The sequence below is a fragment of the Rattus norvegicus genome, chromosome 19, assembly GCF_036323735.1.
Source record: "Rattus norvegicus strain BN/NHsdMcwi chromosome 19, GRCr8, whole genome shotgun sequence".
NCBI classification, from domain to species: Eukaryota; Metazoa; Chordata; class Mammalia; order Rodentia; family Muridae; genus Rattus; species Rattus norvegicus.
The window spans coordinates 31,913,773-31,929,253 of NC_086037.1; the positions used below are offsets into that span (position 1 = coordinate 31,913,773).

At 42.0% G+C, this 15,481-nt stretch overlaps 1 protein-coding gene across 12 annotated transcripts in view; it reads left to right on the top strand.

Annotated features, from left to right (window-relative positions):
• Positions 1-15,481, top strand: part of Rpgrip1l (Rpgrip1-like) — a 92,881-nt gene that overhangs the window by 48,723 nt on the left and 28,677 nt on the right. For 11 of the 12 annotated variants that reach the window (XR_010059993.1, XM_063278006.1, XM_063278005.1 and 8 more), the window contains 6 exons: positions 2,563-2,941; positions 10,320-10,510; positions 10,646-10,729; positions 11,010-11,105; positions 12,014-12,167; positions 14,802-14,872. Coding sequence is in view for 11 of the 12 variants with exons in the window: in XM_063278006.1 (XP_063134076.1) it covers positions 2,563-2,941; positions 10,320-10,510; positions 10,646-10,729; positions 11,010-11,105; positions 12,014-12,167; positions 14,802-14,872 (975 nt within the window). In the remaining variant the exon portion in view is untranslated. Of the gene's footprint in view, positions 1-2,562; positions 2,942-10,319; positions 10,511-10,645; positions 10,730-11,009; positions 11,106-12,013; positions 12,168-14,801; positions 14,873-15,481 lie in introns of those variants that run through there. The other variant, XM_063278012.1, reaches the window with a different exon arrangement.

The window sequence follows — 15,481 nt, forward strand, 5'->3', positions numbered from 1 at the left end:
ATGGGTGCTCCCCTCCCCATCCTCCCCCATTACCTCCCTCCCCTCAAGAATCCCGTTCACTGGGGGTTCAGTCTTGGTAGGACCAAGGGCTTCCCCTTCCACTGGTGCTCTTGCTAGGCTATTCATTGCTACCTATGAGGTTGGAGTCCAGGGTCAGTCCATGTATAGTCTTTGGGTAGTGGCTTAGTCCCTGGAAGCTCTGGTTGGTTGGCATTGTTGTTCATATGGGGTCTCAAGCCCTTGTAAGACCCTTTTATAGCACAGGAATTTGCACTCTCTCCTCATATCCTGTGCTTTAAACTGGAATTGTTTTTTTTTTCTTTTAATACTGGCATCAAGTGGCTTGTTTAACTTTTTATTTAGGAATAACCAGTATCTCGGGAAGTAACAGGAGCAGTAGAGCTGGCTTGTGTATACTTTGCTACTTTTTCCCAGTTACAGCATAATCCTGAAAAGGGAAAGTCAAGCAGGGTGTACATGAGTGGTACCCCAGCTCTTCAACAGGCTGGGTGCATCGGATTCAAGACTAGCCTGCAATTTCACAAGCCCCTGAACCATGCTTTTAAAGGGATAAGATGTAGTTCTGTGGTGGACTGCTTGCCCAGCATATATATTACCGGGCTCTTGGTTCACCCCCTAATGCTGAAAAACAAAAGAAAGACAGGAAATTGACATGGTGCCATTAACTGAGCTCCATCTCTTATTCAGATTGCATCAGTATTGCACACGGTCATTCGTGTGTTTACTCTGCACAGGTTATTGCCTGGAGATATTCACTAAACCAGTACAAGACACAGACATACTCCACTGATACAAAGGAATCCCCTCGTACTCCCCAAGACTGTTCAGAAAATGTAACTAGAGAAGTGTTACTACACATCAAGAGACCTTCATCAGTGAATTCTACTCTTAAAGAAATAACTATTATATCACTCTTGGCTTCTTTCAAACTGTTTCATATCAATAGCTTTTTGAAATGCAAAGTAGAATACAAAATCAATATTTTATTGCTGAAAACCAGGAGTGTGAGTGCAGCTCCCATTCCCCAAACTATACTTCTTTGAATATTAATAGCCACATTTTCAACTGGTTCCATCAGCCAGTAAATGCACTAAGTGGAGTTTCATAGAATTCTGGAGTTGGTGACCTTTTATATAACGTGACTATAAATGGAGACGAAGCATGCGAGTGTCAGGGCAAGCACCGCAGAGGCACGCTGAAATGTGCGCACAGTCGGAATTCTAGGTCTTCTCTCCATGGAGTCTGTGGCTCTGGGCTCTGGCAGCCAGGTTTATGGTAGGGTTCCATTCCCCAGTGGTCCACCCGTTATGACTGAGAAATATCCCCCTAACCCCAATTGGACCAGACAGACTTCGCCTTCTGAGAGCAAAGGAAAGCAAGACTCTCCATGCCTGGAACACGTAAGATTTGGAGCTGTTGGCAGCCGTCTCCCACCATGTCAGTCAGGAAAACGAAATATGCGGTCTAAGGAGAGAATAATGAGCCAGGATTCAGAGAAAAGTGGAGAGCAGACGGAGTAACTTCCAGTGTTTTCCCATCGTATAAGCTTCCTGGGGACCGAATTTCTGTTGTACAGATCCATGAAATATCACTATAATGTTTTGTGAAATGGTCTTCTTTGCTACTTTTGCTGGCTGTATTTTCTTTGAGTTCAACTTAAATATAGATTCTCAAACCAAAGGGAACATGGCACCTGCTTCCCAGAGATCCCCTTCCTCTAGTATTCTTCACAGCACACCGTGAAAGAATACGTTATAGAGATGACAATTAGTGTTTTCTTGGTTTTCAATGGATTGGTTTGGTGGGAGACGGGGACACAGTATTTAGAAAATCACTCCACCGAGCTTCCTTGGTTAGTGCAAGTTCATCTGGGTCAGCAGTATTAACCTGCTAAGGTATCCCACTACTCACCACCAAAGGGCTCCCTGGGGGCATTGCGAACTGTGTCTCTCGCTTTCTCCAATTCGAAACTAAATGAGGACTGGAGCACTAGCATTTCTTTGTCTCAGATCATCTCAGCCCTAAAAGATTTATCACTTACTGCAAATGTTTTCTAACATCTGGTGTGCTTACTGGTGTTCCCACGACGGACAAGAAATCGTTTCCAGCTCTACCCAGTGCCTTTGCTCATCTAGTCTGGAATCCTCCCCAGCGTTTCCCCTGTCAGTCCTACCTCACACCACACTCTGGGTGAGCGTGTGAGTCTCCTCTAGTCAGGACGTTCTCCAGAGCCATCTCTCCCTTGGCTCACCAGTTATTGGTCAGAATTGAAGAGCATCACATTAACTGTTGTCTGATATGATTTGGGCACATTCTGCGTCTGTCCTTGGTTACAGTGTCTGCTTCCAGCAGCACAGGGTGTATCCTCACATGTGCCCGGCTTCTCCTCACTGTTCTGAAGCATCTTAATGTTTGAGAAAATGACTTTGATATGAAAGTATGTAGTTTTTTCCATTTACAAGATTTCGTTTGGAGGTTGGAAGCTGATAATTATCTTTTAATTGTATTATCTCTATAATATAAATATGTATGTTTTTCCAGTTGAGTCAGCAAGCAGCCACAACTGCTCAGATCAGTTCACCAGAGTCCACAGACGGCAACTTAAATGAACTTCACATTACAGTAAGATGTTGTACCAACCTACAGTCCCGAGCACGCCACCTACAGCCACACGCATATGTTGTGTACAAGTTCTTTGATTTTCCAGACCATGATACAGCCATTATTCCTAGTAGCAATGATCCACAGTTTGATGACTACATGTGTTTCCCAGTGCCAATGAATATGGACTTGGATCGATACCTTAAGTCAGAGTCTCTGAGTTTTTATGTTTTTGATGATAGTGATATCCAGGAGAATATTTACATAGGAAAAGTCAATGTGCCTCTGATTTCCCTGGCACATGACAGGTGTATCTCAGGTAAGACTGTGTTCTTGATTCTATAAAATTGTAAACACAAACATTAAGTATACTTTAGTGTTGCAGCTATGATCTATTAGCAACTAATTTCTCTAACCTTAGACAATATTTGTACTTCAAGTCTATAATACTGTTGATATTTTTAGTTATTTCCTTACTTGAAACCATAGCATTTTCAGTGTTTGAGGGTGTTTACAACGTACCTAAGAGTATTGCTAAGTTGATTACCTTAAGATATAAAAAGTCTAATGTTGTCTATCCTCCTTTGTGTAGTTACTGCCATATATGTATATATAGTATGCCTATATTTTGACATTTTTCTTGGTGTATGTTAAAATAATGGGTTACATCATGACATTTTCATATGCATATAACATGCCATGGTTAGTCACCTCTCCTCCCCATTACTGTCTTTCCTCCCTCCCCCACCACCTTTGCACATGTATATAAAAGACAACAATGTATTCTGATTGATTTCTGTAATCCTGTGATGAAGTGAAGAGAAAGGAGAGACTCAGTTGTAGGGATCGTGATATTTACCTGTATAGTTACTACTTGGGTAATTCTTTTTTTTTTTTTTCTTTTTTTTTCTTTTTTTTTTTTTCTTTTTTTTTCTTTTTTTTTTTTTTTTTTTTTTTTTGGTTCTTTTTTTCGGAGCTGAGGACCAAACCCAGGGCCTTGCGCTTCCTAGGCAAGCGCTCTACCACTGAGCTAAATCCCCAACCCCAATTCTTTATTCCTGTACACTGACTTGTCACTGACATGTATCCTTACCATGAAGTCATTTCCTTGCTCCATTCAGCTCTGCCTCAGCCCTTTAGGATATCTATCTTGTTTGTTATGAACCCAACAATATGATTTATAATTACTGGTTTATATACTTATCTTAACAGTTAAGAAGAGAAAAGGAAAGGTATTTGTTTGGTCTTTTATTGTCTTGTATGCAGTTGCCCCGTTGGTTCCTATCAGATGTGTAGATCTGAGTTATCATGTGTCTTTTTCTTTCAGCCTGAAGAAAACTTCTTATCTAATATGTGCTGGAAGTCAGGTCTGTTGCTAGCAAGTGGTTTCAGTCATTGTAATCTTGAGATAGTCTTAGTTTTTCTTTGAGCTTTTGGAAGATAATCTTGCTGGCTAGTAGTTTGATTGTTGGGTTCTGTTTTGTTAACTAACACGTGTAAACAAGGATAAGCAGGTCTTTCTCTAGGAGGATAGAGTCCTTGGGTATATATGCTCGAGTGGTATAGCCAGATCCGACATAGAGCCATTGCCAGCCTCTTCAGGAACTGCCACGGTGACTTCCATTAGGGCTGCACAAGTTTGCACTCTCGTGAGCAATGCATGTTCCCTTTCCAGCATCCTTGACAATATGAGCTGCCATTTGCTCTATTGACCTTGGTGATTCTGTTTTGATTCACATTTACCTGACGACTAAGAATGTTGAACATTTAAGTATTTCTTGGTCATCTGTGTCTCATCCTTTGAAAACTCTATGCTTTAGTTCTGCACCCCCATTTTTAAAAGTTGGGTTGTTTTCTTGATGTCAAGGGTTTTTTCCTGTTTCCTTCTATATCTTAGATGCAACCCGTCTATCAGATGTGAAATTGCTATGTAAAAAGCCGTTCTGCTGCTTTACTGTTGCTGTCCTCCTTTACTATACATGCTTTGGAGTTTCATGAGGCCATCATCTATTGTTGATTTAGTGTCTGTGCTGTCACTGTTCTGTTCAGAAAGCCTTTCCTGTGCCAGTGAGTTTAACACCATTCCCCAGTTTCCCTCTGTAGGATTCAGAATATCTGGTCCTTGATCCATTTGGAGCCGAGTTTTATTCAGGATGATAAATCTGGATTAATTTGCATTATTCAATGTGCAGACATCCCGTTTGACTAGCACCATTTGCTCCAGGTGCTGCTTCTCCCAGTGTGTGTTTTTGGATTCTTTGTCAAAACCCAGCCGTCCACAGGTGTATGGACTTACGTCTGGGTCTTCAGTTCCGTTGATCAGCTTGTCTGTTTCTGGGCCAAGGCAATGCTGTTTGTATCACTACAGCTATGTAGTTCACCTTGAAATCTGGGATGCTGAGACCACCAGCAGTTGGGTTTTGTTTGTTTTTAAATCTAGTTTATTTTAGCTATCCTGGGTGTGTGTGTGTGTGTGTGTGTGTGTGTGTGTGTGTGTCTGTGTGTCTGTGTGTGTCTGTGTGTCTGTGTGTCTGTGTGTCTGTGTCTGTGTCTGTGTCTGTGTGTTTTTCCATATGAAGCTGAAATTTGTTTTTTCAATTTCTGTGAAGAATTGTGTTGCAATTTTGATGGGGATTGCACTGAATCTGTAGATTGCTTTTGGTAGAATGGCCATTTCCACTTTATAAATTCATGAGCTTGGGAGATCTGTCCATCTTCTATCTTCAATTTGTTTCTTCCATGTCTTTCACTTGCTTGGTTAGATTTATCCCAACATATTTTATATTAGTTGAGGCTGTTAAAGGGGTGTGGTTTCCCTGATTTCTTTCTAAGCCCTTTTTATCATTTGTATATATAGGAGGGCTACTGATTTTTGTGTTAATTTTGTATCCAACTACTCTGCTGAAGGTGTTTATCCACTACAGGAGTTTCCCAGTTGAACTTTTAGAGTCGGTTAATGTGTACAAAGAAAGATACTTTGACCTCCTCCTTGCCAATTTGTATCTCTTTGATCTCTTCCAGTTGCCTTGTTTTAGCTAAGACTTCAGGTACTTTTTTGAGTAGGTATGGAGAGAGTGGGCAACCTTATCTTGTTCCTGATTTAGTTGAATGGCTTTGAGTTGGTCTCCATTTATTTAGAAGGGGTGCTGGGTTTTTGTCGAAGCTTTTTTTGACATCTAGTGACATAGTCCTGTGGAGTTTTTGTCTTTCAGTCTGTTTATATGACGGATTACACTGATCAGTTTATGGATGTTGAGCCATTCCTGCGTCTCTGGGCTGAAGTCTACTCAATTGATCATGGTAGATGATCTTTTTCATGTGTTCTTGGATTTGATTTGCAAGTATTTCATTGAGAATTTTTGCATCTATGTTCAAAAGGGAAATTACTTTGTAATTTTCTTTATTGTGTCTGTATGTGGTTTTAGTAGCAGAGTAACTGTGGTCTTGTAAAACTGGACAGTGTCCCTTCTGCTTATATTTTCTAGAATAATTTGAAGAGTATTAGCAATAACTGTTCCAGTCTGGTAAAGTCCTGTGCTAAAATCATCTGACCCTGGACTTGTTTGGGTTGGGAGACTTAATGACTGTTTCATTAGGGCTATAGGTCTGTTGAAATTGCTTATCTGATATTCAGCTAACTTTGGTAAGTAGTGTGTATCAAGAAAATCACCCATTTCTTTTTAGATTTTACAATTTGGTGTAGCTTTTTAAAGCATGTTTTTATGATTCTCTGGATTTCATTGGTGTCTGTTGTTAAATCCACCTTTCTGTTTCTAATTTTGTAAGCTTGGGTATTCTCTGTTATAAGGTTTGTCAATCTTAATGATTTTCTCAAAGAAACAATTTGTTGCTTCATTGATTCTTTGTGTGTGTTTGTTCTATTTTATTGATTTCAATCCTGACTTGTTTTTGTGGGTTTTTTGGGTTTTTTGTTTGTTTGTTTGTTTTTGTTTTTTGTTTTTTTGGTTTGCTCTTTTTTTGAGGGTGATTTTTTTTTTCTTTTCTTCTAGAGCTTTCAGATGTGTTGTTAAGTTACTAGTATGAAATCTGACCTTTTGTTTGTTGGTTGGTTAGTTTGCTTTTTTGTTTGAGACAGGGTTTCTCTGTGTAGCCCTGGCTGTCTGGATCTGACTCTGTAGACCAGGCTGACCTTGAACTCACAGAAATCCACCTGCCTCTGACTCTCAAATGCTGGGATTAAAGGAGTGTGCTACCACACCCTACTTCTGACTTTTGTTCTTATAGGCACTTAGTACCATGAATGTGCCTCTAGAACAGCCTTCTTTGCATCTCATGCCTTCTTTGCATCTCATAAGTTTTAATGTGTTGTATGACCATTTTCATTCAATTCTAGAAAGTGTTTAATTTCTTAATTTCCATCAACCCATTTTTATTGGTTATTTTGTTTATTTACATTTCAATGTTATCCACCTTCCCGGTTCTCCCCCCTCAAAATACCCCACTCCATGACTCCTCCCCCTGCCTCAACAAGGATGCTTCCCCACCCACCCACTCCCACCCCACCGCCCTATCGTTCTCCTATACTGGGGCATCGAGCCTTCACAGGATCCAGGACTTCCCCTCCCGTTGATGCCACACAAAGCCATCCTCTGCTACATATATGGCTAGAGTCCTGGGTCCCTCCATGTGTATTCTTTGGTTGGTGGTTTAGTTCCTAGAAGCTCTGGGGAGTTCTGGTTGGTTGATATTGTTGTTCGTCTCATGGGGTTGCAAACCCCTTCAGCTCCCTCAGTCCTTCCCCCAACTCCTTCATTTGGAGTTCCATGCTCAGTCCAATGTTAGGCTGCAAACATCTTTATTCAATAGTGAGTTATTTCGTTTCCATGAGTTTGTAAGTTTTATGTTGTTGGTGATACACAGATTTAATCCTAAATTTTAAATTTAAGATTTAAAAAGTGGTCAGATAGCATGCAGGTGTTATTTTAACTATTGTATCTGTTGAGATTTGCTTTGTGTCTGAGTATGTGGTCAGTTTTGGATAAAGTGGCAGGAGTGCTGGTAAGAGGGTATATCTTTTGATTTTAGGTGAAATATTCTAGAAATATGTTAGTTCCATTTAGTTCATAACAGCTCCAACTTCTCTGTTTAGTTTTTCTCTGGATGATCCGTCTATTGCTGGGAGCAGGGTATTTAAGTCTCCCGCTCTCAGTGTGTGACGGTCAATATGTGACTTAACCTGTAGTAGTATTTCTTTTATGAACTTGGGTGCCCTTGTGCTTGGTGCATAGATGTTAAGAATTACAGTGGCCTCTTGGTGAGTTGTTTTCTTTAATTAGTTTGTAGCGTCTTTCCCTATCTCTTCTGATTAATTATGGATTGAAGTCTATTTTATAAGATATTAAAAGGCCTCACCAGCTTGTTTCTTAGGTCTGCTTGCTTGGAATATCTGTTTCTAGCCCTTTACCCTGAAGTCATGTCTAGCCTTGATGTTAACATGTGTTTCTTGATGCAGTGGAAAGATAGATCCTGTTTTTGCATCCATTTTGTTAGTCTTTTCACTTTTTATTGGGGAATTTGGACTACTGATGTTGAAAGATGCCAATGACCAGTGACTGCTGATTCCTGTTGTTTTGTTGCTGCTGCTGCTGCCCCTGGTGGGAGTGATTGTGTGTGTGTGTGTGTGTGTGTGTGTGTGTGTGTGTGGGGGGGGGGGTGTGTGTGGGGGTGTGTGTTTCCATTGTTTTGATTTTTCTGGTCTGTGATTATTTCTTGTGTTTCCTGTCATGTAGTTAATTAGAGAAATCTAGGTAGATATTGTTTAACTTTTGGTTTATCATAGAATGTCTCAGTTTTTCCCCATCTTTGTGGTTGAAGGTATTGCTGGGTATAGTAATTTGGGCAGGCATTTGTGGTCTCTTAGATTCTTTAGCACATCCCTCTGGCCCTCTGGCTTTCAGAGTCTCCGAATAAAGAGTCAGGTATAATTCTGTTAGCTTCTTTGATTTTGTTGAAAATATTTTATGTGCCTTTGGCGTGGGTTTCTCCTCCTTCCTCTAGTCCTGTTATTAGGTTTGATCCTTTCATAATGCCCCAGATCTCCTGGATGTTTTGTGTCAAAATCTCTTTAGATTTAACACTTTCCATTTCTTCTATGGTGTCTTCAATGCCTGAGATTCTCTCTTCCATCTCGTATATTCTGTTGGTGAGGCTTGCTTTTGAGGTTCCTGTTCAAGTTTCTAAATTTTTCATTTTCTGATTTCCCTCAGCTTGGATTTTCTTTTATTGTTTTTATTTCAACATTCAGACCTTGAACTATTTTCTCCATCTTCTTCTGCTGTTTGTGTTCTCATAGATTTCATTGAGGGAGTTATTCATTTCCTCTTTATGGGCCTCTATCATAGTCATAAAGGCTATGTTAAGGTCCTTTGCCTGTGCTTCAGGTTTATTACAATACCCAGTGCCCACTCTGGCAGCGTTGCTGGGATCTAATGGAAACATTTTGCACAGGTTGTTATTGACTGTGTTTTTATGTTGGCATCTAGGCATCTGGGTTTGTGAAGACTGGAATTCTAGGTGCTCGTATCTGGTCTTGTCTTTGTTGGGTGGCTATTTTGTTCCTTGGTTTTTGTTGCCCTCTCTGGTTCTTAGGAAAATGTGTTGACTGGTAGGAAATTCTTCTGGGATTCTGATTCTGATAGGTGTGGCCACGGTGGTGGTGGTGGTGGTGGTGGTGGTGATGTTCAGGTAAAAAGTTCTAGATACTGGGACCTGGTAATTGGGAATGAGGATGGACTAGGAGTAAGGGCTTAGGGAGTCTACAGTACAAGGGGAAAGTAGGGTGTTCCCCTAGAATCTGCTTAGTGTCCTAGGAATGGGGACAAAGAGTGAGGAGAGGCCACAACAGGGAGTCTGCTACAGAGCTGGAGGTGAGACTAGGGGATTGGGTTGGGAGGAGAGAAGGGAGGGGTAAAGATCCAGTTAAGTTACCTGTTTCCTAGGTGTGGCCTGTGGGTTCCTAGAGAGTGCCTGTTGCAGCTAGGGGATAGGGTAAGAAAATGAGTGGGGTAAAAGAAAGTTTGGTGGTGGGGGGGGGGGGGTTTGGGGATTTAGCTCAGTGGTAGAGCGCTTGCCTAGAAGGCCCTGTGTTCGGTCCCCAGCTCTGAAAAAAAAGAAAAAGAAGAAAAAAAAAAAAAAGAAAGAAAGTTTGGTGGGACGATCTGTGTGTCCTACTGTATGTGGGGGGGGGAAGATCTGTCTGTCCTACTGGATGTGGGGGGAAGATCTGTCTGTCCTACTGTATGTGGGAGTAGGGAGGGGCAGGGCAGCAGCAGGTACCCTGCTGGGGATGCAAGAGGAGGGGTGGATTGGAGGAGTGGAAAGAGAAGTGAAGACCTGCGGTTAGCCTGTTTACTTCTTCCCCTGGCCAGTGAGTCAGTCCTTCCCAGAAAATGCTTTCTGGTGTTGGAGGCTGGGATCCGATGGGGTTCAGAGGAAGGAAGGATGGAGGGAGAGGTCTTCGTGTCCTGTTGGAAATAGGGTCAGGACGGAGGGAGCCTCAGCAGATGCTCTAGTTCAGAGCTGGAGACCAGGAGACTGGACCTGGAGGATGGTGGGAGAGGCAAAGGTCCACTTGGGCACCTGCTTCCCTGGCCCTCAAGCTCCCAGGACCCCACTGTAATTCCTAAAATAACAAAGCTTCACTCCCGCATTGAGAAAATGATTTCCATAATTTGCAGGAATATTTGAGTTAATGGATAAGGACAAGCATGCTGCAGGAACCATCCAAGTTATATTGAAATGGAAATTCACTTACCTCCCACCAAGTGGGTCGATCCCGACTGAAGACCTCGGAAGGTTCGTTGGCAGGGAAGAGCCGGAGGCCATTCAGAGACGACCTCCAACGTCCTCCGGCACTGAGGCAGTCGTGGTGAGTAACACTGGCTTCTGATTTCATTTCAAATACTTTGAATGTAAACCTAATAGCCAGATAATTCCACCCAAAACTAGCTGAAGTCTCCTCTAAAATGTAATAATTATAGTCTGGCATACTGTTTTATTTTAGACACCAAAACCTAAACCAAGACAACGTTTAACATTTGTGGATAAAAAGGTCTCTTTTGTGGATACCATGCCACACCCAAGTCCTGTAAGTAATCAATACCCTGTGTACCAATTTCCCTTTCCATCTCAAGTCCCAAGTCCCGGAGACTATAGACTGTCCTGTACCTCTGACACAAGCTGGGACAGTAAGCACAGCACATCTTTACTGTGGTACAAGGTTGCAGCGTCTGATAGGCCTTTCCATGGCCTGTATCCCTTTCCATCTTCCCACGCAGTTTCTTGATCTTACAGTCAAAGGCGGACCTTCCTAAACTACTCTTGTAATGAATACAAAGTAACCTACATGATTTTCCCATGAATTCCAGGAGGCTTCTCCTCCCCCTAAAGATATAAAGCACAATTCTCCAGAAGTGGGACCAGAAACAGAAAATAGCATGCCAGCTGTTGCATGTCCTTCCAAGGTATGCCTCTGTACTAAAGTTATTTTGAAGGGTTTATTTGGGACTTCAAAGGCTTTGTGTTGTGTGTTAGACATGAATCAGGAAATCATAGCATTTTCCCTACATTTGAATATGACTTAGTTCAATAGATGTGGTTGTTCATATGCCAGGAGGAAATACATATGTCTATAAACTAAAATCAGTGTAAAAGTCATGTTAAGATTAGTACATCTTTTATTGTTTTGTTTAGTTTTGTTGAGACAAGGTTTTACGTATGCCAGGCTGGTCTCGGACCCACTGTGTACCTCTGGGTGACCTGGGACGCCTACCCTCCAGCTTTACCTCCATGCAATGGTATTAGATAAGCACCACCATACCAGCCTATATCAAATCCTCCATTCTTAGCTTATAGTTAGGTCTTTATTGACCTCTGTGTTTTCATCTGTTTATACAACCTGTGACTGTTTTCTAGGGAGTCTTTAGCTGTGTAGCCTATCTCCATGTGCTTTGTCGATTAGTAATGGTGGTTGTAGAGGTAGAGGTGGTAGAGATTAATGGAGGTAGTGGTGGTTGTCTAGAGAAGGAAGAAGAAGAGGAAAAAGAAGAGGTGGTGGTGGTAGTGATGATGGTGGTGATGATGGTGGTGGTGGTGGTGATGGTGGTGGTGGTGGTGGTTTAGAGACAGAGGCTCACTTATAGCTCAGAGTGGCTCAGAATTCACTTCTTATGTAGCCCGTGCTGGCCTCAAATTGTTGGATCCCTCTGCCTCTTAGTGCTGGGATTATCAGCATACGACACTGCCCAGCTATGTGTGCCTGGGTAACCAAGTCGCAGGTGTATGTTTTATTACCCCAGTGCTTCAGCAATGCTGTACCACTTACCTGAGCAGTAACAAAGAGCAATGTGCTTCTCTTCTGCATGCCTCACAGGAAAGCAGTGTGGCTAAGGTAGAAGAAAACATGGGGAAAACGCAACAAGGAAAAGAAGACGACATCTCTTTCCTATCTGAGGGCCAGCTTGCATCACAAAGTGTGGCTTCCTCTGAAGATGAAACAGAAATAACCGAAGAATTGGAGCCAGAAGGTGACTTTTCTGTTAAAACGATTGTTGTTTACGTGACTCTGCTTTGCTTTCTTGTGAGGGCTTGCCTGCCACACGCAACATAGGTTTCAGTAGCGAGTCCACCCCGGGATGCTTGCCTCTCGACAGAAGTGGTAGGTGAGAGTTCTTCAGGCTGTCATCCCTCTCTTCGCAGGTCATCTTGGGGCTCTTGCAGAGAATACAAGTGTCATCGCTGAACGTGTCCCAAATTTATGTTCTAGACATTTCATATTCCCTTAGGTCCAGTCTTATCAGTTGGATTATCCTTTAGCTTTGACTTTTCAAAATTAAAATCAAGAATTGCAGCTTATAAAAGCCGATGTGCTTTCGCACTCCATGTGTACAGAAGGGAGCTCGCTGTGCAGACAGAAGCCTGAGCAAAAGCAGAGAAGAGCAGAGGAAGTAGTACTGTCGCTTAGGTCCGCTACACCTTTAAAACTGTTTATCTACTTTACATGTGTATGTACATGTAAGCATGCTTCACACACACTTAGAAGTCAAGTAACTGCTTTTACAACTAGACTCTGTCCTTCCAGGTAGGCTCCAGGTGTCAAATTCAGGTCACCAGGCTTGGTGACAGCCACCTTTACCCGCTGAACCATCTTACCAGCCTATATATGCTATTTTAATCGGGAAGATAGTGCCACTGAATTAAATGTCAAATATCAAATTATATAGTTTAAATATGTATTTTATTACATATGTGTTTTACCTTAATAGAACTATAATTTTTTAATTTTTAAAAGTAGGGGTAGCATTGATTGTTTTTACCCAGCATTTTGTGTAAGCCACTGGAAAATATCTGCTCTGCGATAATAGATGTGGGCTTGGCTATTGTGGAAGCTTGGATACCACGTCAGAGTGGGGGCTGGCATCAGATGCTCTAGCAGGTGCCAGTGCCTCTCAGACTTAACTAAGTCTAAGTGGATGAAAATTCATATGGCAATGAGGAAATGGAGAAAAAGATGTTCTTTCTGTAACTGATGACCCTACTGTAGGACCACAGGAACTGTTGGACCTAGCCTTGGATAGATATCTTATGTCTCATCCCCAATTGCATGGATAGAAAAGGGCCATCTCGGGGCTGGGGATTTAGCTCAGTGGTAGAGCGCTTACCTAGGAAGCGCAAGGCCCTGGGTTCGGTCCCCAGCTCCGAAAAAAAGAACCAAAAAAAAGAAAAAAAGAAAGAAAAGAAAAGGGCCATCTCTCACTCACTATAGCTACAGCTGCAGATGGCCTAGTGACACAGTTTCATCAGCTTCCTGCTGAGGTGAAAAACAGAAAGACTGACTTGTGGATGGTTTAGAAAGCCTTTCTCACAATGCAGTTTTGTTACAGAAGCACACCACTGCTGTGGCATAGTCCTGCTTCCATACACTGCCCTGTAAGGTGTGTGCATGGCACGAGTGGTGATGCCATACCTTGGCATAGATCTGTGCAGGCTGCTGGCTGGCTAGTCAGCACAAATGTGCATGGCATCCTTCAAACATGCAGTGACCAGTGAAGGAAGGAAAAGGTGAACTTCTTGTTGGTTTTGTTCACAATCAATAAATTTTCAACAGCAGTTAACCATGTTCAGAGTTTTAGTAAATTTTTGGGCTAATATACAGAGTAATGGATTTCCTCATTACATTCCCATGCCCACATGTAATTCATTCTACCTTGCTTTCATTCACTCCCCTCCCCTTCCTTCAATCCTTGATATTTTTCCATGGAAATTGTTTTGATGAAGGACTAGTCCGCCTTTGCTGTGCGTGCAATAGTGATCCCGCTCTTGATTGTGTTCCCCACTTGTGGATAAACTAAAGCTCAAGTGTACTGAGGTTTGTTCTCTACCAAAATAGATGGAAATTTATAAAACTGCTTCTAGTTTAAAATATAGTAAGCAGAACACTGAAAGATTTTTTTAACAGTTGGAGAAATTACTAAGCGTCATAAAGTCCAAATATAAAGAGAAAAAAAGAAGGGACTGGAAAGATGGCTCAGTGGGGACAGGTGTTTGCCACCAACTCTGAGAACGTGAATTTGATTCCCCAAACTCACATAACGGAAGGAGAGAACTGGCTCCCACAAGTTACCCTCTGACCTCCGCACTTGTAGTGGCCTGTGAATCACGCTCTCTGTCTCTCTCACAGAGAGAGAGAGATACCAGACAGACAGACAGACAGACAGACAGACAGACAGACAGAGACAGGGAGAGAGAGACAGACAGACAGACAGACAGACAGACAGAGAGACAGACAGACAGACAGACAGACAGACAGAGACAGAGAGAGACAGACAGACAGACAGACAGACAGACAGACAGAGAGGAGGGAGGGAGAGAATAAACAACTAAATAAAAATTTAAGAGAAAAAACATTTTTTACCTTATGCTTCATTTGTTTTCATTTGTTTCATAATATAACAGTAACAGTTTTTCTGTTTCTTTTTGTTTACTAAAATTAAACATAGGAGTTTTTCAGGTCATATTTTCCTTCCCTAAAACATACATGTGAATATCCTTGGCAGTTGAGAGTGAAAGAACTGGTCATCGGGTTGTTCATTTGTGCTGTATTTATGTGTAACACATAGATTGGCTAACCTGGGTAAATGTTGCCTCATGTTTTCTGGCAGATGAAGACAGATCCGCTTCTGACAGTGATGACTGTATCATTCCAAGTTCTGTCTCCACAGATACCAAAAAGGTGAGTGGCTCCCTCAAACAGAAACAGGCGGTCAGGTGGTCCAGTGGGTAATAGGCCTGGATCTATTGTGTTCAGTCCCTGGGTTCCACATGGTGGAAGGAAAAAGCAGACTCCTGCAAGTTGTCCTATCCACAGACATGCCATGGCACATAGACACGCCACCCATATACATACAAGAGATAAGTACAAAACGATTGTTTTTCAGAAAAGAGACAAGATCCATGGGTGTGGTTCAGAGGTCAAGCACTTGCCTGGCATTCAAGGCCTTGATCCCTAGATCCCTTGATCACTAGAGCATCAATGAGGGGAGCAGGGATGGAGGACCAAAGTTCAGGGAGGCAAAGGAAAAGGCTGAGCAGTCTCTTATCACCTGTATTAACTCCCCTGGGTATTTTATTTTACTTTTAGAATTTCTCCTTTATTGGAAAAGTTCATTACTTCATTTTAGCTCCTCCTTCACATAGTCTAAGCTTGATAAAACAAAGCCATGAGCATAACGTGTTTGTTACAGTGCCTCCATGAAACAAAGAAAGACATTGTTATGTATGTGTATGTTTGTGTATGTGTGTACATGTGTGTGCTGTACAGATCAAAGGCTGACATTGGGTG